This window comes from Cuculus canorus, chromosome 26, assembly GCF_017976375.1.
Source record: "Cuculus canorus isolate bCucCan1 chromosome 26, bCucCan1.pri, whole genome shotgun sequence".
Classification (NCBI taxonomy): domain Eukaryota; kingdom Metazoa; phylum Chordata; class Aves; order Cuculiformes; family Cuculidae; genus Cuculus; species Cuculus canorus.
In genome coordinates this window covers 5,571,554-5,596,908 of record NC_071426.1, presented here as the reverse complement: position 1 = coordinate 5,596,908, position 25,355 = coordinate 5,571,554, and the positions used below count along the sequence as shown (strand labels likewise).

General features: G+C 53.9%; 1 protein-coding gene across 1 annotated transcript in view; it reads left to right on the top strand.

The window, feature by feature from the left end:
* The window catches only part of HK2 (hexokinase 2), a 32,324-nt gene extending 8,776 nt beyond the window's left edge, over positions 1-23,548 (top strand). The window contains exons 2-18 of the mRNA XM_054049736.1: positions 1,661-1,823; positions 10,093-10,241; positions 10,643-10,762; positions 12,166-12,261; positions 12,427-12,526; positions 13,194-13,377; positions 13,976-14,131; positions 14,298-14,531; positions 14,747-15,051; positions 15,572-15,720; positions 16,479-16,598; positions 16,958-17,053; positions 17,557-17,656; positions 17,810-17,993; positions 18,283-18,438; positions 18,938-19,171; positions 20,009-23,548. Coding sequence (XP_053905711.1) covers positions 1,661-1,823; positions 10,093-10,241; positions 10,643-10,762; positions 12,166-12,261; positions 12,427-12,526; positions 13,194-13,377; positions 13,976-14,131; positions 14,298-14,531; positions 14,747-15,051; positions 15,572-15,720; positions 16,479-16,598; positions 16,958-17,053; positions 17,557-17,656; positions 17,810-17,993; positions 18,283-18,438; positions 18,938-19,171; positions 20,009-20,153 — 2,691 coding nt within the window. The 3' untranslated portion in view covers positions 20,154-23,548. The remainder of the gene's footprint in view (positions 1-1,660; positions 1,824-10,092; positions 10,242-10,642; positions 10,763-12,165; positions 12,262-12,426; positions 12,527-13,193; positions 13,378-13,975; positions 14,132-14,297; positions 14,532-14,746; positions 15,052-15,571; positions 15,721-16,478; positions 16,599-16,957; positions 17,054-17,556; positions 17,657-17,809; positions 17,994-18,282; positions 18,439-18,937; positions 19,172-20,008) is intronic.
* The last annotated feature ends 1,807 nt before the right edge of the window (positions 23,549-25,355 follow it).

Below are 25,355 nucleotides of genomic sequence, written 5' to 3'. Positions count from 1 at the left end.
AGCCTGGTACATGGGTGGCAATTCCCAGCAAGAGAAAGCAAACAGGAAAGAGAAAAGGGGAGTGTTTAACTTCCTGCTGCTGGAGTGGATAAGGAGAGGCTGGTAAACATCTGGCACCAGGAGACCTTCAGGTTTCCTTATCCTTACCCTTTCTCTCGCGCCTGCCCCATCTCCCAGCTGGCAGGTGCTCACCCTCTACTCCCGATTGATGGGAAGGAGCTGGGAACACCAAGAGAAATCAGGGGGAAGTTTTAACCCATCACACCAGCAAGGATGCCATTCCCTGTGGAATAAAACATCTTTCCTGGAGCGTGCTCGGCTGGGCTTCCCTCCGCCCTCCAACCTCACCGCAGCAAGTGGAGCAACTGGGGACTCGGCTTTCCCATTTCCAGCCAAGCTGGTGCGGAGGGAAGGATGCACTGGAGCATCCCAAGCCTGAAAGACAGGCAGGGAAAAGCACAGCAGAGCTGTTTTGTTCAGCCCAGGGTCCGACTGGCTGCGTCCATGAGCGAGGTCACGCAGGGGCGGGTGACTATTACTCGCCCACAAAATGCCCATTTCCTATAGCGTAGCCCTATAAAAAACCCTCACGCTTGATTTCTGATGACCTTACGTTACGTGCCAACAGGCAGGTGAGCTAACTGGGTGGAGTTTTCCTCTTCGCAGAGTTTGCAGCTGCCCTTTAATTAATTTTAAGTGAAGTTAATTGAAAGAGGGCATAGTTTGGGTGCTGCCACTCTGTCCGCCTCTCTGTTCCCCTTCCCTGCTCTGGCTGGGCTGTGGAGACAGCGCCAATGGATGGCTCAGGGACGAGTTCTTCCATCCCTTTCCCAGGGAAGATGAGATGCTTTAATGCCTTTTAAAGAAGGAGCCGGTCATCTTCATAGCCTCAGTGTAAGGGTAGAAATGATTACTGGGAACAAGGGGGGTGGATTCCTTCCCTTTCTGGCCAGGCACCCACTTGTGTCACAAAGCGTTGCTTGCTCAAGGAGGGTGAGTCGCTCTCGACACCGTAACCCTTTGTAGGGGTGATCTCAGCAGCGAAGAAATGAATGAGCAGTGGATTCCTGCTGAGCATCCTTCGTGTAGGAAGAGGCCCTGAAGGGTCAAGGTCAAGCCACTTGCCACTGCAGTGTAGGAAGGGCTCCGCACCTGGAAAACCTCTGGCGCTGACCGTCTGACTCACAGCCAGGGCAGGGAAGGTTGTCGAGTTTGGGTCCTATTTCTGTCACAACACATTTGGGTGCCTGTAGGTGAAGGAGCAGAGAGGATGCTGCAAAGCATCAGGAGCTCCTCAGGGTTTGGTGTGCCCAGGATGGCACGTGTCTGGGAAGGGGTGCTGCTGAGGATGGCACAGGGTGGCTTTGGTGAGTTCTTTGGAGAGCAGCCCTGGATGCTCAGGAAGAGGTACAAAAGCAGCAATGGGCATTATCAGTGTGCCTGGAGATAAGCTGTTGCAGCTCTGCCGGTGGTGCCGTGTTGGCAGTGTGCTGGCACAGCAGTGTCTTGTCCTTTGAGGTGGGTCATGACCTGCTCCTGCGTCTTGCATCAGCCCCAGCAGATGTAAGAGAGGCTGAATGCTGTCCTGAATGTGTCATAGAGGTTGTCCCTACATCCCCAACCCTCCAGCTGACTTTTTGGCTTTATCTCCAACTTTCAGATTGACAAGTACCTCTACCACATGCGGCTCTCCGAGGAGACCCTCCAAGATGTGTCCCAGCGTTTCAGGAAGGAGATGGAGAAGGGGCTGGGAGCAGACACCAACCCCACCGCCACGGTGAAGATGCTGCCCACCTTTGTGAGATCCACCCCAGATGGGACAGGTACCGTGAGATGGGAGGTGCTCATTCCCAGCAGAGCAGAGGGAGACTGTGGTGGGAAGGTTTCAGTAGGTGCCAGCGTGTGCCAGGAGAGAAGGCTGGGGCCACCCTTCCTCATGGTGCTTCCAAAACAGGGATGGCACCCATGGACACCTCGACTCCTGGTCCTGGGAGACTTAATCCTGCTTCTGTACGAGGACAGGTCTTGTTCCCCGGTCTGTACTGGGACTAGAGGAGCTCCCAGTTCCCACTGGTGTGTGGGAGGGTGGGAACCAGCCCTCGTGTGCCCTTCCTGGCAGGACAGAGACAGTCACGGGTCCAGCTCATCAGATTTCATTAGTGCTGAAGCAGCAGCGGTGCCAGGCGCTCTCTGAATGCCACAAGGGCCACGAGAGGAGAAGGGGGCTCTCCAGACTCGGCTTCTCACAATGTGCCCTTTCTGCCAGCTTCCCGCGCTGGCAGGAGCAGCGCTGCCTGCAGCATGCTCCCAGCCAGGCACATCCCTGTTTCAGCCTCCGGGTGCTCCTCTCAACTCAAGAAAATTAGAGAATCATTAGGCTGGAGCAGACTTTTGAGACCATCAACTCCAACTGTTGTACCTGTCCACTACTCAATCATATTCTCAAACACCTCACTTACTCGTCTTTTAAACACCTCCAGGGATGGGGACTCCACCACCTCCCTGGCAGCCGTTCCAGTGCCTGAGAACCCTTTCTGTGAAGAAATTTTTCCTAATGTCCAATCTAAACTTCTCCTGGAGCAGCTTAAGGCCATTCCCTCTCGTTCTATCACCTGTCACCTGGGAGAAGGGACCAACGCCCAACTCTACAACCTCCTTTTAGGTAGTTGCAGAGAGCAATAAGGTCACCACTCAGCCTCCTCTTCTCCAGGCTGATCAACACCAGTTCCCTCAGCCACTTCTTGTAAGACTTGTTCTCCAGCCACCAATCTCGTCATTCTTCTCTGGACCCTTGAGCGTCTGTATGGGGAATGTCATTGTGTCTCCCTCTCGTAGCTTGGTGTTTTGGAAAGGAGCTTTGTCGTGCTCCCTGTGGCACCGCCCCTCACCCACCAGCACACAGTGGGACACGAATGCACCCAGGATCGTCTGAGTGTCCCAGTGTTCAATGCTGGAGGAGCAGTCCTGGCTGCTGAAGGGCAGGGAGACACAGAGAGGCCTGAGCAGCCGGAGCTGCCCCGGCTCTGTGTCTGGGCTGGCAACAGCCCCAGGGAAAGTCCTCAGGCCTGTTGTTCCCGCTGGATGGAGCTCCTCAGAGCCAGGGTTGCTCCAGTGTTGGCACCTTCACAGAAGTCCTTGTGAAACCTCAACGGCAGAGGCTGCCGATAGCCAGCACAAAAGATGGATAAAGAGGAGAGGAGCTGATGGAAAGCCCCACCTGCCCTTTCCTCCCCACCTCCAGCTGTTTTGCCACCCCTGGATTTTCATACCTGGCTTCTGGAGGTGTGCGGGTCCCAGCAGATGCTGTGGTTGGAGCCTCAAGGGACCTGGCCTTGGTGGGCGGTGACTGGGCGTACTGGAGTGTCCTCTCCTGGAAGCACACCGAGCCGGTGCAAGCCTGCGGGTTGAGTGGTGGTGTTAAATAGGGAGCACCCAAGAGGCAGCCGTGCTCAAACAGCCAAAACAACCCCAGCGCTGCTGCCTGTCTGCTCTCTGGAGGCCCAAAATGATGAGCTTAAAGGTTTCCATCAGTGCCCAGCTCCGGAAGAGTGTTTGCTGGGAACATCTTGGTGAGGTCTGAGGGGACAAGGCCCAGGGGAGTCACAGGCATCACAGAATGCTTTGGGTTGAAGGGACTTTTAAAGGCCATATCGTCCAACCCGCTGCCATAAGTAGGGAATCTTCAACCAGATCACGTTGCTCAGAGCCCCATCCAACCTGACTTTGAATGCCTTCAGGAATGGGGCTTCCACCACTGCCCTGGGAGACCTGTGTCAGTGTTTCACCACCCTCAGCATCAACAATTTCTTCATCAGATCTAGTCTGAACCTCCTCCCTTTCAGATTAAACCCATTACCCCATGCCCTTTTGCAACATCCCTTGATAAAATGTCTGTTCCCATCTTTCTCAAAAGCCCCCTTTAAGTACTGGAGCATCCCTGCACCCAGAGCCACCCTGCCTGCTGCTTCCCATGTGCTTGCCCCTGCCCTGTGCAATTACACCCAAAAGCTGGACCTGGCTTCTTGCTCCAGGATTGAGATTTCAATCTATTTAAATATTTGAGAATGTTTTTAATTACAGAGCTACTCAGAATGCCACCCCTGGGCATGGGAACCATTACAGCCAAATGTGTTGCGTGTCCGAGCTTCCAAGAGGCAGAGCTCTCAGCACCCTGGCCCATGTTAGGGAGAAGGTTTGATCCCTCTCCTTGGCCTTGAAAGAGCGAGCCCTGGCTTCTCTCTCCATATCTTCCCTATTTGCAGCTTCTCCAGTGTCCCAGCTGGTGTTTCCCACCCAAAGCAAGCTCATCGTGTGGGGAAGAGGGACATGGCAGCAAGGAAAATGTTAAGCAAAAGGGATGCGGGGGCAGTGATGGGGCTGCAGCTGCCCTGGGACTGGAAACTGGGATTTTTTCCAGCGTGTCCCAGGGAGGCAGGAGATGGGGTTCCCTGTACTTCCATATCCGTGCTGTGAGCAGCATCAGGGTCTCTGCTCCTGTGGTTGGGGAGGGGGGCTGGAGGGGTGAGGCGAGGGCAGCTCGAGGGCATCTCACTGACACCTCCCCTGGCACACGATGTAGAACAGCTTGACATCTGGGGATGTGTCCTTCCTTCTGCCACTCTTAAGCTTTGGGGCAAAGTCTAATGTTGGCTGGGCACGCAGTCCTGTTCCCACCCACTCTGGGCGTCAACAGCTGCCTCCAGTCTGAAAGACGGGGTGCCAGGCTGGCTTCAGGGCTCTGCACCTCCCTCCTCCAGAGCATCCCTGTCCGTCCTTGCTGTAGCACAGGTTGTCTCTGCTTTTGGATTTTGCCCTGTCTAATGTGCAGGCAGCAGCTCCGCGCGCTCCAGGAGGATGAGAGGTGCTTATAGAAATTCAAGGTCACATCTGCAGGCTGGAGTCAAAGCAGAGACCCGGCTCCTGACTGCTCCACCCTCCTCTGCACTCTTGTGGCTTCGCTGTTCCTGATGCAGCGTGATAAGGCGGGGGGCGGCGTTCTGCTTCTGAAGCAGCATCTCTCCTAAAACCAACTTTACTTGTGTTGCTCAGCTCTGGCTTGAACCGAAATGCACACTGTACCATACTTGCAGCAAGGCAGTGGGCATCCTACCACAGGCTGGTGGGGGAGGACAGATCCCAGAGAAGCTTTTCGTTGGAGCCCCAGTGACTGAGCGAGGGCTCTCCTCGCTGAGTGCAAACACCTCCTTCCTCCTTTCTCCCTTCCTGCTTTCCACAGGCTTTGCTGGAGTTGCTGCGTTTCCTCCTCCGTGCTGATGTTGACACAAGGATCTTCTAGTGCATCCACCATTAAGCCCTGGCAGCTGATAGCCATGGGCTGAGTGTTTCAAGAAGGTGCTGCAGGACTTTGGTGGTCAAATCCCTGGAAAATTCCAAGGATGGTTCTTTGCTAACCCTTCCCTTGGCTGGTGGGCTCAGTTCCTGCCAAGAACCAGCTGCTTCTGCAAGAAAATCAGCTCACACAGCCCATGGTATTGAAATGCTCTCATGAAAATGCTGTTTTCATGCCCAGAGGCCCTCATCCAGCAATTTACTGCACTCTCCAGCAAGGAATTGTTTTGGGGAATTGCTGCAGTATGACTCTCACTGTACTCAGTGAGAGTTGCTCTTTGCTGGACCTGGTTCATTCATCAAGCTAATCCTGGATCTTTTCATAGAATAGGAACATAGGATCATAGAACCGTTAGGTTGGAAAAGACCTTTGAGATCATCAAGCCCAACCATACCTGTTCACTATTAAATCATATCCCTAAGCACTTCATCTTCCCGTCTTTAAACCCCTCAGGGATGGAAAATCTACCTCCTCCTTGGGCAGCCGTTCCAGTGCCCGAGAACCCTTTCGGTGTTGCAATTTTTCTTGATGTCCAATGTGAACCTGCCCTGGCACAACTTGAGGCCATTTCCTGTCATCAACCTCCTTTTAGGCAGTTGTAGACAGTGATAAGGTGTCCCCTCAGCCTCCTCTTCTTCAGGCTAAACAACCCCAGATCCCTCAGCCGCTCCTCGTAAGACTTGTTCTTCAGCCCCTCACCAGCTTCGTTGCCCTTCTCTGGACGCCCTCCAGGACCTCAAACTGAACCCAGGATTCGAGGTGCAGCCTCAGCAGTGCTGAGTCCAGGGGCACAATCTCTTCCCGGCTCCTGCTGGCCACGCTGTTTCTCACCAAAGCCAGGATGCTGCTGGCCTTCTTGCTGCAAACCCAGTATTTCAGGCCTGATACAGCACAAGCCCCTTTGCTGCTCTCTCAGTTTGATGGAGATGCTGATGAGGGCACTGAGGCTTTTATATTCCCTCTTCTGCTCAAATTCTTCCAACCTGCTGAAAGGTGGCAGGGTAGGACTGGGAAGGGCACCGGCAGACAGGGATGGAGTGGAACCACTGGGGTCTGTACCTCTGCCTCCTCCTGTATCTCCCTGGAGGGCAGAGCCTGGACCTGCTCCAGCTTTTCTCTACCTCTTTTTTTTTTATTAAGCTGATTTGACTGAGGATTCCTACAAAATGGGATTGCAGCTGGTTGGGAACGTTGAGGTTGGCGGTGGAGGTGTGGGGTGACCTCAGAGATGCTGGGCATGATCCTGCACATGATGCTGTGACCCAGCTTGGTCCTGGCTGTGTTTTTACGAATGGCAGAGCTCCTCTGCCCACTTTGCCCTGTGCTTTCTTGCAGGGATCGCAGGCATTTTCACAGGTAGTCACCCTTAGGTGGTTTGCTGAGAGCAAACAGACCCTTGAATCAGAGCTCCGTGTTTGCCCTCCCTGTTTGAGTTGTGAGCTCAGCATCGCAGTGTCTATCTTATCACGTAACGAGGGAGCCCTAATCAAAGGGAGCACTCACACGTGATATCGAGCAGTGTGGCCTGTTGTGCAGCCACATTGCTTCAGCTTGGGAGTTTTCCAGGCGAGATTTCTCTGCCTTTTTCCTCCTGAAAAGCCGATCTGACCGGGAATGCACCCCTTGACTTCAGCAGTTGCCGCTTGAACCACTTGGACCTCCCCCATGGCTGTTGTGCAGCTCGTATGGGAGACTTTGGTTGTGAGGTTGGGTACTGCTGCTGCTTTGTGGCAAGAATTGATGGATGGTGGGTCAAGCGAAAGCTGCTTTGATATGCTCTGCGGGTCATGAGCCTCACAGCAGTGGTTTGGATGAAATACTGGATGTGTGGAGGGCTGGGAAGGATGGGAGGACAGCCCTGTTCATTGCTCCTTGGCCATTTGGAGGGATCCTCCTGCATTCCCTGTGTTATCTCCAAGGAGATGAGCAATCTCTGGCACTCTTGGCTCCACCAGCTTTAGGCTTGGCATATTTATCAGCCCCATGAGTTTCTCTGCAAGCAAGGAGGATGGCATCTGTGCCAATGGCAAGGGAAGCAGGAGTACGGCTTGACCTGCAATGCCAGTAGTGCCCAGCCAGGCATCACAGCACTGCCTATCTGTGGCTGAGCCTAAATCCCCGTGGTGGGCTCGCTGGTGACATCAGGACAGCGGGGAGCTTTGCTGAGGGTTTTTCTGGTGCATTTTGAGCATCCAGGGCATGCCCTGTGGCTGCCAGACAGTCTGCAAAATGAGCTGCCAGACTGGTTTAAACCTTGTCCCTCAAAGGATCAACACGGGTGTGAGGCAAGGAGGAGGAGTGACTATTCAGAGTTGCACTGCCCCAACGCGATCTCTGGTGCTCCGCTGGCTCCCACACTGTCCTTCAGCCCTGTAGGCACTGTACTGGACATCTCTCAACTATGCTGCCTCCCTTAGAGCTATGCCAAAGGTGTTGTCTGAGCAGGGATGAGCCCCAAAGCTTTATTTAATACGGTCCAGGTTTGGAGCACTCCATGGTTCTGGGTTAGCGGTTCTTGCAGGGAGTGTGCAGTTCTCCAGAGGTGAAGTGAGGGTTGGCCAGAGCCCGTGCAAGGACTTGGCAGGTCGATGGAGGTGATTCTGCTCCTCCTGTTCCTCTCTTCTGAGACCTCACCTGGTGTATTGTGTCCAGTTCTGGAATCCTCAACATAAGAAACAGATGGAACTGTCGGAATGGGTCTAGAGAACGCTACTAAGGTGGTCCAAGGGCTGGAGCACTTCTGCTATGAGGACAGGCTGAGACTTGGGGTTGTTCAGCCTGGAGAAGAGAAGGCTCCAGGGAGACCTTAGAGCAGCTTCCAGTGCTGAAAGGCGCTCCAGGAAAGCTGGGGAGGGACTTTTTATAAAGGCATGGAGTGATAGGATTAGTGATAAGCTTTAAATTGGAGAGGGGCGGATTTAGATTAGACGTAAGGAGAAAGGGTGGGGAGGCCCTGGCCCGGGTTGCCCTGGGAAGTGGTGGCTGCCCCATCCCTGGAGGTGTTCAGGGCCAGGATGGATGGGCCTTGAGCAGCCTGATCCAGTGGGAGGTGTCCCTGCCCATTGCAAGTGTGTTGGAATTGGTTGGGCTTTGAGGTCCCTTCCAACTCTAAACACTCTATGATTCTATGGTTCTATGAACTTCAGCTTTGGTTAAAATACTGGTGTGACTGCCTCAGCACCTCCTCATCCCGCTGGCCGGCTGAGCTCAGGCTGTAACCTTCACTGAGAGTGGGTCGCACCCTGTGCGTGGGGGCTTGGCATGGGCTGGTGCTCCTCGGAGCCGGCGCCCAACCTGCCCTGCATTGCCCTGGGATGATGTATTGCCCCCCCCCCATACTTCCCCCATTCTCCATCCCAAGCAGCAAAGCTGTTGAATGCTGCTCAAGACCTCTAAGCTTCTCTTATTCCTCATCTTCTCATTTCCTTGGAGCACGAGGACTGCTTTTAATAGACCTTTTCAGCTGTGGAGGGACTTTATAAAGCTGCTCTCGGCTCAGGCTCTAGGTCGGTCACTGCCCGCAGTTCCCTTTTCCCGAGCCCTCGGAGGGTCAGCGCCAGGAAAGGCGCCAGGACAGATGGACAACCCGCAGGCTTGGATAGCGAGCTGCCTTTTCAGCTGGAGTCACTGGAGATGCTGGCTGGCCTGGTGTCATTTGAATACTAATAAACCACACTTTTTGTTTCAACTGTAGCCCCTTTGTAAAAGCATCGGTGGGCACAATGCGGCCCCCGGGTGCTGTAATCTGCCCAGGGGAGCCAGCACAGCACATTTAATGCATTCAGAAATCAAACAGTGCTGATAGAGGGCTTTCCCCCAGCTCTCGCCCCACACTGCTAGGTATTTAAAACAGCCAGCTTGGCGCTTTTCCCGCATCCCAGATCTCTGTCCGAAAATCAGTGAGCTGCCTTGGTGCCTGCTGCAATAAAAACAAACAAGAGGTGAAACCTGCTGGGCTCGGCCCTTGGGTCTTGGAGGCAACAGGACCTGGAGCTCCTCACTACCAGCCCCAGCAGGGAAGCTCTGCTTCCCATGGGAAGGCGGCAATGAGTCCCCAAAGCTCTTTTGGATTTTTTTTCCTCCCTGGTTTCCTGCTGACACCTTTCAGTCTTGCCTTCAGCTAGAAGCCACATGCCAGGAGTGCACGGCATTCCTGGGGCAGGGCAGGGGAGGTTCTTCTGGACTGTGGCGGCCAAGCCTGAGCATGAGGCTTTTTTCCCATATATCAAATGTTCCAGCAGGGTTTTAACTGCTAGGGATGGAGATTTAGGAGCTTCCACGTGCATCTTGCATCAATGGGATCAGGAGTGGCTCCGTTGCCTTCTTCTTATGGAGCCCGAAGCTGGAGCTCTTCTTCCCTGAGAGCGCTGGGGCTTTGGGCATGGGCTGGTCTGGATGGGGCTGGTGGGATCTGTCGTCTTCCTGCCTCAGCCACCGCTTTTGTGCTCCCTACCCAGGGCATCAGGACACATCTCAAAGACATTGCTTTGATCACTTATGAGCTGTGAGGGTGCCAGGAGTGCAGAGAGGCAGGAAAGACAGACACAGCACTGATAAAAGAAAAGAAATATATAAAAAATATAATAATAAATGAAATAATGAAAAAAACCGTAAAATATCCCGCCTTACCCTCCTACCTGGGAGTTACTGGTTACTCCCTCCCCTGCTCTGGGGCTGTCAGGTGTGGACACCAGTTCTGCTGACAGGGACCCACTGAGTTGTTCTTGTCTGGGCTCCCGCAGAGGAGGGCGACTTCTTGGCGTTGGACCTGGGTGGCACCAATTTCCGCGTGCTGCAGGTGAAGGTGTCTGACAACGGCCTGCAGAAGGTGGAGATGGAGAATCAGATCTACGCCATCCCCGAGGAGCTGATGCGAGGCAGTGGGGTGCAGGTGGGTTCAGCCTCTCTCTCTCCTCCCGATTCCAGCCCTCCTGGGCTGCTCTCCATCTGCAGAGCTTCCCCCGTGCGTGGAACCACCCATCTTGGAGCAGTTCTTCTGTCTGAGGGGAGGGCTGGTGTCACCCCAACACCCAGAGCTGTGTCGTGGGGCTGGAGAGGACTGAGCATCCTGTTGCTGCCTGGTCCAGAGGAATCCAGGGAGATCCTTGCCTTCCTTTGCCTGGAGCTATTAATTCCTGACACCAAGTTACTGCGATGGAAGGAGAGCAGGGAGGTGTGATGTGTGTGACAGACCACCAGCCTCTCGCGTAGACGGAGATTCAGGCGCTGCTCGGGTACTTCGTCTCGGTCAGAGCAGCCAGGTGAGGGCTCACTCTTTGCCGTTTTTTTCAGCTCTTCGACCATATTGCTGAGTGCTTGGCCAACTTCATGGAGAAGCTGAAAATCAAAGACAGGAAACTCCCCCTTGGGTTCACCTTCTCCTTCCCGTGTCACCAGAGCAAACTGGATGAAGTGAGTGAAGGTCTTGCCTCCTCGCGAGGGTTGTGGCTGAGCTGGGGGTGCAGTGGGATGGGCGTGAGCTCTCATGGGGGGGGGCAGTAGTTGTTCCACACCAATTTAACTTGTGCTATTAATTAGGCTCGTTGAGTTTGGGCAGTGTGTAAGGTCTTGGTGCTGCTGGGAGCAAAGGGACATGCAGGAGTCTAGGAGGTGATGTTTCACGTGCTGGTTGCTCTGTTGCACGCTGCACGGCTGCGTCCATGGAAAGTGGCTTTTTCCCTCTCTGCAGACAGAGCTCAAGGAGGGCGGCTGTGGTGAGGAGAGCGGCTCCAGCTGCCCACAGCCAAAGGCAGCCCAGACGTGCCAAGCATCACATTCCCCATCATGCAGCCGGCACAGAGAGCGGGGGGGGGTCACCCACCCGGCTGCTCGCCGCGCCCCAGGCAAGCTGGGAATCGATGGCTGTCAGCTCCGCTCAGCCGTACCGGCTCTCCGCTGGGAGCTGGTGACCTTGCTGGGAGACTAAACATCTCGGCAAGCAGAGCCCAACTGAGGCACGTGGGCCCTCTCCTGCCACCCACGGCCTCTGCCGAGCTCGAGCTCTTGCGGGGGGGCTGGTGCCTTCCTTGCCCTTATCTCACCCAGCTTCCTAGGAAGGATCGGAAAGGAGGGCGGCTCCATGGCATGCTGGCGATCCAGCACGTCCTCCCCGGGCGGGAATGCAGCAGCATTTTGTACCAGGGATGGGGCAAGTCATGCTCTCGTGCCTGAGCGATTCAGCAAAAGTAATGAGGAAGATGATTAATGCTTTCCTTGTGGTGGAAGTGGGGACTGAAAAAATAAAGAAGCTGGGGGAGGAAGCATCTGCCCCAGTGGCCTTGCCTTGTTCGCTTCTCTCTGTGCCTCAGTTTCCTCATGTTTAAGGCGGGGCGAGCGTTTGCCTTGATAAGGGCTCTAGTGTTGAAGATTTCCAATGCAGTCGATTCCTTTCCCTGCCCCCAAGGCTCAGCTCAGCCTCTGGCCGGGTGATAGCAATGGTTCTGCTGGATGGGGACACAGCCAGTGCTTCCGGCTGCAGGGGACAGTGAGATACGTGCCCCACAGGAACGGGTCGAGGCTCTCCAGAGGATTGGGAACAGGTTTTGCTCCAGGGCTTCATAAAACCCAGTCACAGGAATCATGTTCCCTCCTGCTGGCTCATACTCGTGTGCTATTTTGTGACCATAAACTTAACCTGTGCAGACGTGGAAATCATTGCTGATAGGGCAGCTCTCAGGCTGATAACAGAGAGGAACTCGCCTGCGGTACTGTGTGTCCGTCTAGCCTTTGCCTTGCAGCATGGGAGAGGGGAACCCTTGAGACCTTGGCTTGGTGGGTCTATCCTCCAAGCATTCCTTCTTGCTGCTTCTCCACAGAGCATCCTCGTTACATGGACAAAGGGATTCAAATGCAGCAGCGTGGAGGGGAAAGATGTGGTGTCGATGTTGCGCAAGTCCATCAAGAAGAGAGGGGTAAGAGGCTGAGCAGATTTGTTGCCCCCTGGGGTGCTGGGATGGGGATACAGAACTCCACGGAATAAGATACTTAAGACTGCACCTCGGCTTCCCCCTGGCAGCAGAGATGTCTCGCTCTGTTTTGGCCACGCTTGACAATCTGTTCCTTCTCCATCATCTCAGGACTTTGACATTGACATCGTGGCCGTGGTGAATGACACTGTTGGGACCATGATGACCTGTGGCTATGATGATCATAACTGTGAAGTTGGCCTCATCGTTGGTGAGCTGCAGCAAGAGTGGGGAATTTGGGTCCATCTCTTTGTGACCTCCATAAGGAGAGGTGCTGGAGCACTTCCCATAGGAGGACAGACTGAGAGAGTTGGGGTTGTTCAGCCTGGAGAAGACAAGACTTTAAGGAGACCTTATGTCGACCTTCCAGTACCTGAAGGGGCTACAAGAAAGCTGGGGAGGGACTTTTAACAAAGGCATGGAGTGTCAGGACCAAGGGAAATAGCTTTAAATTGGAGAGGGGCAGAGTTAGACTAGACCTAAGGATGAAATTCTTCACAGTGAGGGTGGGGAGGCCCTGGCCCAGGTTGCCCAGGGAACTTGTGGCTGCCCCATCCGTGGAGGTATTCAAGGCCAGGCTGGATGAGGCTTTGCGCAACTTGATCCAGTGGGAGATGTCCCTGCCCATGGCAGGGGGGTTGGAACTGGTTGGGCTTTAAGGTTCCTTCCAACACTCTATGTTTCTATGATCACATTTCTTGCAGGTTTCAGGGTATTTTGGGGCAAAAAAGAAAGATGTTAGAAAACCAGCATCGCCCAGTGTTTGTTTTCTTCCAACTTTGCTTTATGGTGTGCATTTGGCTGTTGCTAATTATAGGGGATAAGGACGGACAATAAGAGAAACGTCCTGTCTCACCACATCCCTGTACTTGGCTCAGGTACCGGTACCAACGCCTGTTACATGGAGGAGATGAGACACATTGACCTGGTGGAAGGGGACGAAGGTCGCATGTGCATCAACATGGAGTGGGGGGCCTTTGGTGATGATGGCGTGCTCAACGACATCCGTACAGAGTTCGACCGCGAGATAGACATGGGCTCGCTCAACCCTGGCAAACAATTGTAAGCAGATCTTGGCTTCGGCTCAGGCTCAGGGTTTGCTCTGCATTGTCTGTCCTCTCATTGCACTGGCACTAGTGGGACCAAAGAGGTCGTCCTAGTTAACTAGGTCACCGCGTCCTCCACTGTACCAGTTACACCAATGCAAATAGGGGCTGTGCCACCAGTTGGATTTGGTACGCCCAGCTGAAGCACCCAACACCCGCTTTTGTCATGAGCCCTTCTCTTGGTTGTGTTGGGTTCTGTTTATTCCTCCTGCCACTGAAGCTATCTGCCAGCCAAGGCAAACACCACCACCTGATGTCCACGCCTAAGACCTACGGATTTCCCATTCCCCATGACTTCTGGTAGCATGAATGGGATTTAGGGGGTCTCTGCAACCTGACAGTCCCCCTTCAGGCAGCCATAAGTTCTCCTTGCAGAATGATAGTGATGTCAACATGGCTTTATTTTCTTGGTGATGGATAAGCTACACTGGAAAGAGGTGACCTAGTGTTCATTTGGGCCTTGAAAGTGACCAAATGGTTTTTAAGGAAAACTTGTGGCCACCTGATGGCACATGCACCCAAACAAACAGATCTTGTGCTTCCTTCATCGGCAGGTTTGAGAAGATGATCAGCGGGATGTACATGGGAGAGCTGGTCCGACTCATCCTGGTGAAGATGGCCAAGGAAGGGCTCTTGTTTGGAGGAAGGCTCACACCAGATCTGCTCACTACTGGCCACTTTGAGACCAGATACGTCTCTGCTATTGAGAAGTAAGTAGGGTCTGGTTGGTTCTCTGGGGTCTCAGCCCATCTCCTGACATCTACTGGGGGGAAACAGGACCCATTGCAGGGCTCTGCACTGAGCAAACCTGGACACTGGAGAAGGCAAAAGCTGGGTTTCCAGGCATGAATCCTCTTTTTGTTCTTTGATGTGCAGGGAGAAAGAAGGCCTGCAGAAAGCCCACGAGATCCTCACAAAGCTGGGCCTGGAGCCAAGTCACGAAGACTGTGTGGCCGTCCACCGCATCTGCCAGATTGTCTCTACCCGCTCGGCCAACCTGTGTGGCGCTACCCTGGCAGCCGTGCTGCGACGCATCAAGGAAAACAAGGGAGTGGACCGTCTGCGGTCCACAGTCGGCGTGGATGGCTCCGTCTACAAGAAACATCCTCAGTGAGTCCATGAGGATAGGCAAGGCTGGTGGGGAGAGAGGGTGAGAGCACAAATCTGCTCCTGCCAGCAGTGAATAAAACTTGGCACAAGCAGAGCATCTCCAAATGTTCCCTGGGCACTTCTGTTTGGATCCCAAAGGGGCCCTGGACACTCACAACCCCAGAGGGTCATATCAGCCCTGGTGGCACACTCAGGTCCTCTTTCCTCCTCTGTAGCTTTGCCCGTCGTCTCCATAAGACTGTGCGGAAGCTGCTGCCGGACTGTGAGATCCGCTTCGTGAGGTCAGAAGATGGAAGCGGCAAAGGCGCAGCCATGGTGACGGCGGTGGCCTACAGACTGGCTGCCCAGCACAAGGCACGGCAGAAGATTTTGGAGGCGCTCAAACTGAGCCACGAGCAGCTCCTGGAGGTGAAGCAGAGGATGAGGATAGAGATGGAGAAGGGGCTGGGCAAGGAGACGCATGCAGAGGCAACAGTGAAAATGCTGCCCACCTACGTGTGCTCAACTCCGGATGGGACAGGTGATGGACCATGTGTGTAAGCCCACCTATGTCCTGTGTAGGGCAAAAGCCAGCGTCACTGCTCCCGGCATCTGCACTGCTTAGGGAAAGGCTGGGGCCTTTGCCATGGCCAGTTCCCTCTTCGTGGTGGGACTGGCACAAAGCTTTTCCACCTCCAGTATGATACTGGGAAAAGCAGCTGAGCCTCCAGGACGTTCTGCACTTGACTTAACACAAAGCCTGGCTTTCAACTGTGGTTTTTGCTGCCACAGGTTTCTCCCCACCATTGTCCTAGGTTGTGCTCCCAGTTCTGTCTGTGGCTTGGGTGTGCGCCTGCCCCTTGGCTTGAAGCCCTGTGATCTCCCTGAGCCTGGAGCAAACCTCTCCATCACCTTCCTACCCATACCTGCTCTTCTCCTTTTCCAGCCACATCTTGGTTTCTGGTCCTCTCCCAGGAAGAGGGCAGATTCAAATCAGCTTTTTGCCACATTCACGATGCCCCTTGAGCTCTCTCTCCTAATGGTTCTCTCTTGGGTTTCAGAAAAAGGAGATTTCCTCGCCCTGGACCTGGGCGGTACCAATTTCCGTGTGCTGCTGGTGCGCGTGAGGAATGGGATGAGACGCGGTGTTGAGATGCACAATAAAATTTACTCCATCCCAGTGGAGATCATGCAGGGGACAGGAGAGGAGGTGAGGATGGGCAGCTGGAGATGGAAAAACCAGGGCATCTTCCTTGGGGTGGCAGGCAGTAGTGCTGGGTGACCACAGGAGCTGGTTTTGCTTCGCTCTGCTTTCCAGGGTGTAAAAGCAGGAAAGTGGAGAAGGCTAGTGCTCTGCCTTTGGAGCAGCAAGTTCTGCCCAAGGCATTGTTCTTTTAGAAGCTTGAAACTGGTTTTTTTTGTTAGAAATGGTTTTCTTCCCAGACATCCCTGAAACCCTCCCTGAATCCCACACACTCCACAAGGGCAGATAAGCATCATACCCATTTCCCAGAGAGAGGAACCACAACACAAGCAGTAAGCAATGTCTCCAGTGTCTTATTTGCAGATGGAAGGGGTTTTGCAAAGCACTCCAGGCAGTGCTCAGGGACTGGGAGTATTACTAGCAGACAGGCTCTGGGGACACCTTGCAGAGGGACTGGATTCTGGTGTCACCCCTGGGAAGCTGGTCACCTCCCCTCTAGTCCCTCCATCCCTTCTGGGTGCAGGACAGGACCTGCAAGTTGGAGGGATCACAGTGATATTACTGCATTGTCCATGGGGAAGAGGATGAAAATGGAGCTGCTTTGGCTTGCTCACCTCACCCAGTGCAGCTGAGCAGCATCCTGGTCTATCCAAAGCCCTGTTGGCTTGAGAACGGCTCAACATCTCCAGTAGGTCAAGCAGGCTGGCATCCAGCTGAGTTTCTTGCTGTGATGGTAACTTCTTCTTTTGGCTTTGTGCACCCAGCTCTTCGACCACATCGTCCACTGCATCTCTGACTTCCTGGAATACATGGGAATGAAGGGTGTATCTCTCCCACTTGGATTCACTTTCTCCTTCCCTTGCCAGCAGACCAACCTGGATGAGGTAAACTTCAACCCCCCTGGTAGCATGCGCGTGGGGTCCCCAGGGCTGGCTGAAAAGCCAAAGCACGCTGGCACCTCTCCATCCCAGCATCAGTGACTGTGGGGCAGGTCAGACAGAGACCCGGGAGAAGGGAAGGCAGGAGCTCGGAGCCGCCAGTGCTTCTGACAAGCTCCTTTTGCCGCATCAAAGCAAATGCAGATCCCTTGAGCTCTAGAGAAGACCCATTTGAGGCATCTTCTGTGTGTGAAGATCTGACCTTCATGTGTTGGGTGGTGCCTACTAAGAGCTGGTGGCTGTGGGGTTCCAGCCCCTCATTCCCAGCAGCTGGAGTGACTTCCTGTGGCGTCTTGCCACAACAGGGGATTCTCCTGAAGTGGACAAAAGGTTTCAAGGCGACCGGCTGTGAAGGAGAAGATGTGGTGAACCTGCTGAAGGAGGCGATTCACAGGAGAGAGGTGAGTGTCCATGTAGCGGTGAGAAGTTGCCTGCTTGCTTCCAAATCCTGGCTGTCTTGGGCATCTTTAATTGGCCTGTAGAACAAATTAATGGGCTGAGCAGAAGGCTAGTGAGTGTGTGAATTTAACAACCATGCTTAGTCATCGCTAGAGGTTGGATTTTCAGACCCTGGAGCTAAGAGCTGGCCCCTGGCCAGGGCTGGAGCAGACTTGTCTCGCCATGAGTTCAGGAGACATTGTGTGTGTTTCCTCAGTGCAGAGCACGTGAAGTTCCTGCCCTTGGCGCTGTTTGTGGTGGGTCTTCTGTCCCAGGTCCTTTGCTGGTGGGTCTTGCTGGAGGTATCTTGAGGTCTGAGTGTCCACCCATGGGACTGCAGGAGCTCCATGGGTGCTGAAGGTGTCCCATGCTCAGCAGACAGGTCCTTTCCCAGTCGTGGGAGTAGACAGCAGTGTAGCGAGCTGTGTCCTCCAGCAGTAAACCATGCAATCCCATTCCTCTGCAGGAATTCGACCTGGATGTCGTGGCAGTGGTAAATGACACAGTTGGCACCATGATGACCTGTGGGTACGAAGATCCGTTTTGTGAAGTTGGGCTGATAGTCGGTGAGGACTGAAACTTTCTTATGGAGTTGCTCTGCCCGCTGTCCCAAACCTGCCCCCAGGGTGTGCTTCTGGCTGTGGGTGTCCAAGGGCTTTTGTCCTGCATCCATTCCCTGCTTCTCCAACGGCCCAGATGAAAGATGCTTCTCTCTGCAGGCACCGGCAGCAACGCCTGTTACATGGAGGAGATGAGGAACGTGGAGCTGGTGGAAGGGGAGGAGGGCAGGATGTGCATCAACATGGAGTGGGGGGCGTTTGGTGACAGCGGGTGCCTGGATGACATACGGACAGAGTTTGACGTGGCGGTAGATGAGCTGTCTCTCAATCCTGGGAAGCAAAGGTGCGTGGTGGTTTTTGGGGGGCTGGGAAAGGACCCCTGGTGAGGCTGAGTATCGAGAACAGTTCTTTGCTGCCCCACCAGCTTCTTGGTGGAGCATCAGAGGATGATGAGCAGGGCAGATCTGGCTTTGCCCCCATGTATCCCTTGTCCCTGCCTGCAGGGAGGGGACTGAGCTGCTGGACTTGCTCCAGGGTGTCAGACTAGGGGGAAGTGTCAAAGGCATCTGGCAGAGCTGGCATCCTGATGTCCCTTCTTGTCCTGATGTCCAGCCTTGCCCTCTCCTTCCCAGATTTGAGAAGATGATCAGTGGGATGTACCTGGGGGAGATCGTCCGAAACATCCTGATGGATTTCACCAAGCGAGGGCTGCTCTTCCGGGGACGGATCTCAGAGCGGCTGAAGACCAGAGGGATCTTTGAGACCAAGTTCCTGTCCCAGATAGAAAGGTGAGGTCCAGCGGGCGGGGTGGGCACCAGCTCTGGGCTTACAGCTGCAGACCAGAGCAGAGATGTCGTTTGGGGGAAAGCGTTCCTGGGGCTTGTGGGAGAAGTCCCAAGTACTTGGTCTGGAGCCAGGGTGATGTAGGCTGTGAAATGCAGATAAGACAGCAAAATCCACATGGTTCTGAGAGCGCCGGTGTTGAGAGACAAGGAAACTGGTGATGGCAACACAATCGCCTCTTTATCCTCTGCCCTGGACAGAGAGGGGCCACAGGTTCAGTAGCTCCATGGCTTTGTTTTGAAATAGCCTTACTGATAAGGATGTGACATCCGAGCTACATCCCGATCTGAAAGCTGAGGTTGGAGGGGAGCTGTAGAGTTCCTCTGGTCACTGTCACCCAAGCTGTGAGTCCCGGGGCTCTGCAAGATGTAGATAAGCAAAGGGAAGACATACATGCAAGTTGCTCCATCTCCTAATGCTGCCTGGCCCTTGTGTCCTCTCCAGTGACTGCCTGGCCCTGCTCCAGGTCCGCTCCATCCTCCAGCATCTTGGCCTGGAGTCCACATGCGACGATAGCATCATCGTGAAGGAGGTGTGTACGGTGGTGGCCCGGCGGGCAGCTCAGCTCTGCGGGGCTGGCATGGCAGCCGTGGTGGACAAGATCCGGGAGAACCGCGGGTTGGACTTCCTCAAGGTCACGGTCGGCGTGGATGGCACGCTCTACAAGCTGCATCCTCAGTGAGTTGCTCAGTGGTGGGTAGTGGACATGGGGGACTGTCCTCCAAGCTGGTGCATCTGCCCATCTCCAGCTGGTGGGGTGCTAGGGAAGAGCCAGTGTGGAAAGCTTGGCACAGCAGCTGGAGAGGAGGGGAGGCGTTTTAAGGGTCTCCAGGGCTGCCAGAAGCTCACTGAGCTAAACTCTGTCAGGGCCCAGTGAGAGAGAACCAGCTGCTCACTAAAGGAGGGGCACCCAGACAGAGGACACAGCAGGGACCTCACACCAGCCAGGGCCCACAGCACCCGAGGCCAGGCTGACCCCGAGATGGGGACCGGGTCCAGCTCATCCGGCAGAGCCGTGGGGATGAGACAGGTCTACAGTGAGAAGCTGGTCCATGGTCTGCCGCAGGCAAGCAGAGATAGGATTGTGCTGGACCTGAAGGCTGATGCTCCTGAGACAGCATTGCTCCCACAGGGCTGAGCTTAGATGGGGCTCCGGGGCCCATCGGTAGAGGGTGGGTGGGCTCTGAAGATCCTCCCCGGGTGACGCTGGTCGGGGCTATTCAGGTTTATTAGTGCTCTCAGGGCTTGGGACTAGATTTGGTCCCGAGTGGAGGGAGAACATAAGCGTGTTTTACTAACTGTGAAGCTGGAGCGTGCAGGCCTGTGCTTGCCGATGCCTCCAGCCTGGCAGCTCTCTCTCCATCCATCCACCTTTCTCCTGTGTCTGTAGTCCTGCTGGAGCTGCTGTTGGGGGCAGCTCTGCAGGTGTGTGTGCAGGGGGTTGTTCCCTGTTGGCACCTGCAGCCCAGGGCAAGTTACACCAGCAGCTCTTCTTTCCCACGCTGTGCCCTGCAGCTTCTCCGCCGTCATGCATGAAACAGTGAAGCAGTTGTCTCCAAAGTGCGAGGTGACCTTCCTCCAGTCGGAAGATGGCAGTGGCAAGGGCGCAGCGCTCATCACGGCGGTGGCCTGCCGGATCCGGGAGGCTGGCCAGCGATAGGAGGAAGGAGGTTTGCCGAAGAGCTTGGTTTCAGCAGAACAGGACGTTTCCCCCCCACCCCCGGTCCCTCCCTCCGTACACACACACATACGAGGCCTCCCCTTGCAAGCAGACTCTCGGCTTTACTTGTTCCCGTGAGATACCACCAGTGGGACTGGAGATGCTGTGTACTTTATAGAAAGAGCTGTCGTAGGAGTTTCATTGCATGCCATAAAACCGCGTGTCGAGTAAAGCTCAAAGCGTCTTTTGGCTGTCTGCCTACATTCCCAGTTAGAGCTGGACCTGTTCCACTTGCAGCCTCCATCAAACACCAGCTCTCCTCCCCACGTCTCCTAACCACTCTCCCACCTTCCCAAACAGCAGAAAGGGTAATGCTGGAATAATTAAGACACTGCATTGTCACTTTACAGTAACCGGTTCCTATTTATGTCTGTCGTAGCGTGTCCATGCTGTAGAAAGCAAACCTCTCCAAGATTGGGCTAAAGACCTCCGTTAGTCTTTTACCCTGATCAAGGCTGTATTATTTCCATGAAAGTCATGGTAACTTTTCAAGCACAGGGTGCAGAATTCCAACCGGCGTGTTCCGGGTCTGCACTGGGAGATACCAGGTATCTCTGTTGGTGAGCAATATTAAAGAACCTGCTGGCTCCGAGTTAGAGGCGTCCCTTTAACGGCGCCAGCAGAGCACGTGCCTGGAAATAATTGGGGACTCAGGGTCTAATCCCATTTCCCGACCTCTCACCTCACCTGCACCCTAGAGTGTAGTCACGTGGCATGTCCGTATGGTTGTGTTGCACCTCTGAAAACCACTGGCACCCTTCCCAGGTGCATGTGCGGATACAGGAACCACCACCCGGCCGGGTCGCTCTCTTCCCTGCAGATCCGCACATCGTGGCCGTGTGTCTGTGCTTGGCGCGGTGAGTTTGGTTTGCTTTTTGTCTGTGAAATAGTTCTGCGTCTTCAACCTTTTAGGTGACACCTGGATTTACACACTGTATATTTATGTTTCAAGAGATCTGATGTCTTTGTATGTACATAGTCTGGGGGTTATATTGCTTAGTTTTGGCTTCACCTTGCGATGTCCCTGAAGAATGGTATAGAGAACTTATTTTCTTTTTCTCTCGTGGTATTTTTTTAATTTAAATTCTTTTTAGGGTAGATTGGAGAGAGAGACACCCATATTCCTGAGGATGGGCATTCTGAATTCATCACCAGGACAAAAGGGAAACTAAGAAGGCAGGGATGCGCAGCGCGGGGAGCAGTCGGGCCCTGCAGCAGCGAAGCTTTCAGGATTAGGCTGGGAGGACCTGAGGAGAGGTTTTTCTTTTGTCCCGCTGCCCTCATCGCTCTGGAAGGCGCCGCTGTTCCCTGTGGCAGCACGGGGTAAAATAACGTCGGGCCCCCTCACATTGTCCCGGGACAGCAAACCGCGGCTCGAGCACCGCTGGGGTGCGTGATTCGCAGCGAGACGCTGGCAAAACCAATCCCAACTCCTTCCATCAAGTAAGCAGCAATAGCTGATGTCACTCCATGGCCCTTTGGCATCCTCAGGGCTGTCGGCAAGCGCTCCTGGGGCCGTGGGTGCCCATAGCATCATTTTGTGTGTCCCAGGGAAAAGCAGTGATTAATTCTTGCTGACAGAGACACCTTAGGACAAAGCTGCAGCAATGCTGGAGCGGGCGGAGGCACATGGGAGGGGCTGTAAATATTTAGCAGAAGAGAATGAAGTTCCGATTCTGTACAACTATAATAATTAATAATTCCCAGGAGCAGACCTTCACGTTGGAGGACGTTTTTGTCTATTTTGATGTATATTTTTACACTGCTTGGGGTACCCTCATTCCCAGGAGTCTCTCTGCTGTCTTGGGGGTCACGTGCAGTAGCACAATTTTAAAGCAAAAATCACTCTTCGGGCATTTTAAATGCTTATTTTTATATAAGCCTCAAGACAATTATAACAAAGCAAATCTGACTGTGTATAGAAACAATGTAAGAAACCAAGTTCAGTGAAAAGTTTTAGAAGGTGTTAAATAAATTTTGGAAAGATGATCCCAAACTCCTCTGCCACGGTCCCAAGCAGTCGTGTGTTTATTCCTGAGAGCAGCCTTTTGCCTGCTGACAAACTGAACCAGAAATGTTTTTAGCTGCCGCACCGTGCAGAAAGTTGCATTAGTGATAGGATGAGGGGAGTGGTTTTCAGCTGCAAGAGGGGCGATTGAGATGACATCTGAGGAAGGAATGTTTTGCTGTGAGGGTGGGGAGGCCCTGGCCCAGGTTGCCCAGAGCAGTGGTGGCTGCCCCATCCCTGGAGGGGTTCAAGGCCAGGCTGGATGGGGCTTGGAGCCCCTGATCCAGTGGGAGGTGTCCCTGCCCATGGCAGTGGGGTGGGACTGGATGGGCTTTGAGATCCCTTCCAACCCAAATCATCCCATGAATCTGTGATTAGCGGCTGTATTTTTAAACTCTTATCCAGTTGGGCGCCTCCTGGAACACGTAGTGTTTTCATCAGTTAGTGAGGTAAATTTTATACAGCTTTAGTTTGGGAGGAGAGTGGAAAAGAGTGAGACTGTGGGCAGCTGATTCCGGCTCCCGTGCAGCAAATTGTTGGAGTGGGTGACTGAAAGGGTGAGAAGATGCGGGTGGTTCAGTACCCGGTTAGCGGGGACGAGTGGAGCGGGGTAACCTCGCTGCCCGTGCCTCTCCGCAGCACAGACTGGGGCTGTAGCCTCGCAGCGGTGGGAAGGATTGACTCTACCCTCAGAGGGTGGTGGGGAACAGCCGAGCGCTGTCTCCTCTCCTGGAACAGAGAAAGGGAAGACCGTGCAGCTCCTCCCCTGGAGCTAGAGCTTCTTGGTCTGCCCCACAGTGCCTGGGCTGGGCCAGTATCGGCTCTGTGGGGCTAACGAGGCGAGGGAGACGTGCTGGAGCTCAAGGATACAGACTGAAGCATTCTGTGAGGTCAGGGAGGGTTTTGGGCTGGGCTTGGTCCGATGGAATCCCACCTGGATACCACCCAGGCTCTCATAATGCTTGAGAACCTTTGCTTCCCCCTCACTTTGTCTCAGAATCAAGCAGGGGCTGAAGTGTTTCCAGGTAAACAGCAACACTCGCAGTGTTTCAAGACCCCATCATTATGGCGTGGCTGCAGGGATGCCCTTGGCCCTGGCTGTGAGAAAGGGTTTTATTAAAGATGAAGAGACATTTGTGCTCCTCTTCAAAGAGGATGAGTAGCATTTGCTGCACAGTCCGATTGTCACTCTGGTGGGACTGTAACCTACATGAGCACAGTGCCCTGGGACAGTCTGTGAACGTGTTTAAAATGAGAAGGGAAGGTGAAATCGTAACAATTAATATGAAGGGAAGATCAGATCTGTTCTGCGTAGGGGGGGATGGACAAGACCGATCAGCTTGACTTGCTCGATCTGTCTCTCCTCCAGTCAGAAGCACTGCTTTGTGCATTCAGGATGGCTTTTGTCTCACTTGGTTTTTCCCATGAGGATGCATTTTCTTTGCACTCCTGGTGGTGTGCTGGCACATTCTCCGGCCACATGGGCAGCAGGAGAACAGGGTCTTCCATGGGGTCGGCTGCTGTGCCAGAGGCTCTGACATCTCCCTGGTGATTCTCTCCTTCGTGGCACTCGCGACAGGATTTTATTGTTACTGCACACACACAAGTAGCAAATTATTGAGCCTTGCAAAAGGAATTTGCCTCTTCCCTTCCTGGGGTTGAGGGACATGTAGGGAGAAGCATCACATTCCACCACCCAAGACGTGTGAGGAGGGTCCGCGACGCACAGATCTCTGGGCTGGAAGCAGCTCCGAGGCAGCTCAGTGCCTCTGCTGCACGGCCTCTCCGCAGGCGATCCAGCCGTGTCCAGGCTCTCTGTCGGAGGAGAGAGGGTGAAAATTCCTGGTCACAACGCGATGTGGAGGATGAGTCCAGTTATGGATCTTGTTGACATCTCTAACCAGTCTGACGTCTTTCTGACTCGAAGCAAAGAAAAGGCATCTCAGTGCAGGCGATGGCTCTGTGTGGGACAGGGGGACATCAATAAAGCCAAAGACTGTGGGGCTGCTAACAGGAACAAGAGACTGTAGATTCACCTGATGTTGTTATTTCGTGTTTACAATATTTATTTTTAGTAACTGACTGCTATTATATTATAGAGAGGCTTCCTTATTTTTGTACTTCTCCTCCCGGTTTCCTCAGTGTGGTGGTGTACCTCTCACCTCCCTTCGCCACAATTGCTGCTCCGAGTCAATGACAAATAAAAGAGATGAAAAAAAAAACCCAGCTCCCCATTTTCTGAGGTTAGTTGTGATGTGTTTGGGTTTCTGTGCTTCTCTCCTTAGCAATCCCTTAGGAAGAGCACCCGCCCCGCTGCCCCATCTCACGCACCTGAACGCGGCCACTGGGAAGCAGGACCAAAGCTGGAAAGGGATTTGTTTCTTGGCACCAAGAGCCCCTTCATAGCTGGGAGGGCACAGCGGGGACCGGGAAAACCCGGACACCATGGGGAGGGGTCATTAATGTCTGGAAAAAACCACCAAGATGAGTTTCAAGCCAGCTCTCACTCCACATCCCCCGTCCTCGTTGCACTGAGGGTGGCAGCTCCCCAGCAGCGAGGACAGATGGGCGCGGGGCTGCGTTTGCACACAGCACGCGAGGGCAGTGGGAGGGCTGGGAGCCAGCAAGGTGCCAGGGCAGAGCAGGATCTGGACCTCAGAAGGAGATGCTAAGCCTCTGGCACAAAGCAGGAGCCTTGGGACAGCTCAACCCACCACCAAAGCTCAGATTTCAACTCTAACCTTACATAAAACCCAGGTATTTTACTGTACCTCTTTGGTATTTCAGTTAACAAGAAGTAAAACTGCTTCTTAAGTATCTAAGTACATTAACAGGAAAAGGAGGACGAGGGAGAATATCCAGTCTCTATTGGATGCAGAAGGAATAACAGTGACAGGGGATAAGGACAAGGCTGAGGTACTTAATGCCTTCTTCGCCTCAGTCTTTAATAGCAAAGAAAGTTGTTCCTTCTGTTTACAAATCCAAGAGTTAGAGGGGCAGATTGAGGCTCCCGTGATCCAAGAGGAGGCGGTTAGAGACTTGCTTGCCCAGCTAGACACCCACACGTCTATGGGGCCGGATGGGATCCACCCAAGAGTATTGAAGGAGCTGGCGGATGTCCTTTCCAAACCCCT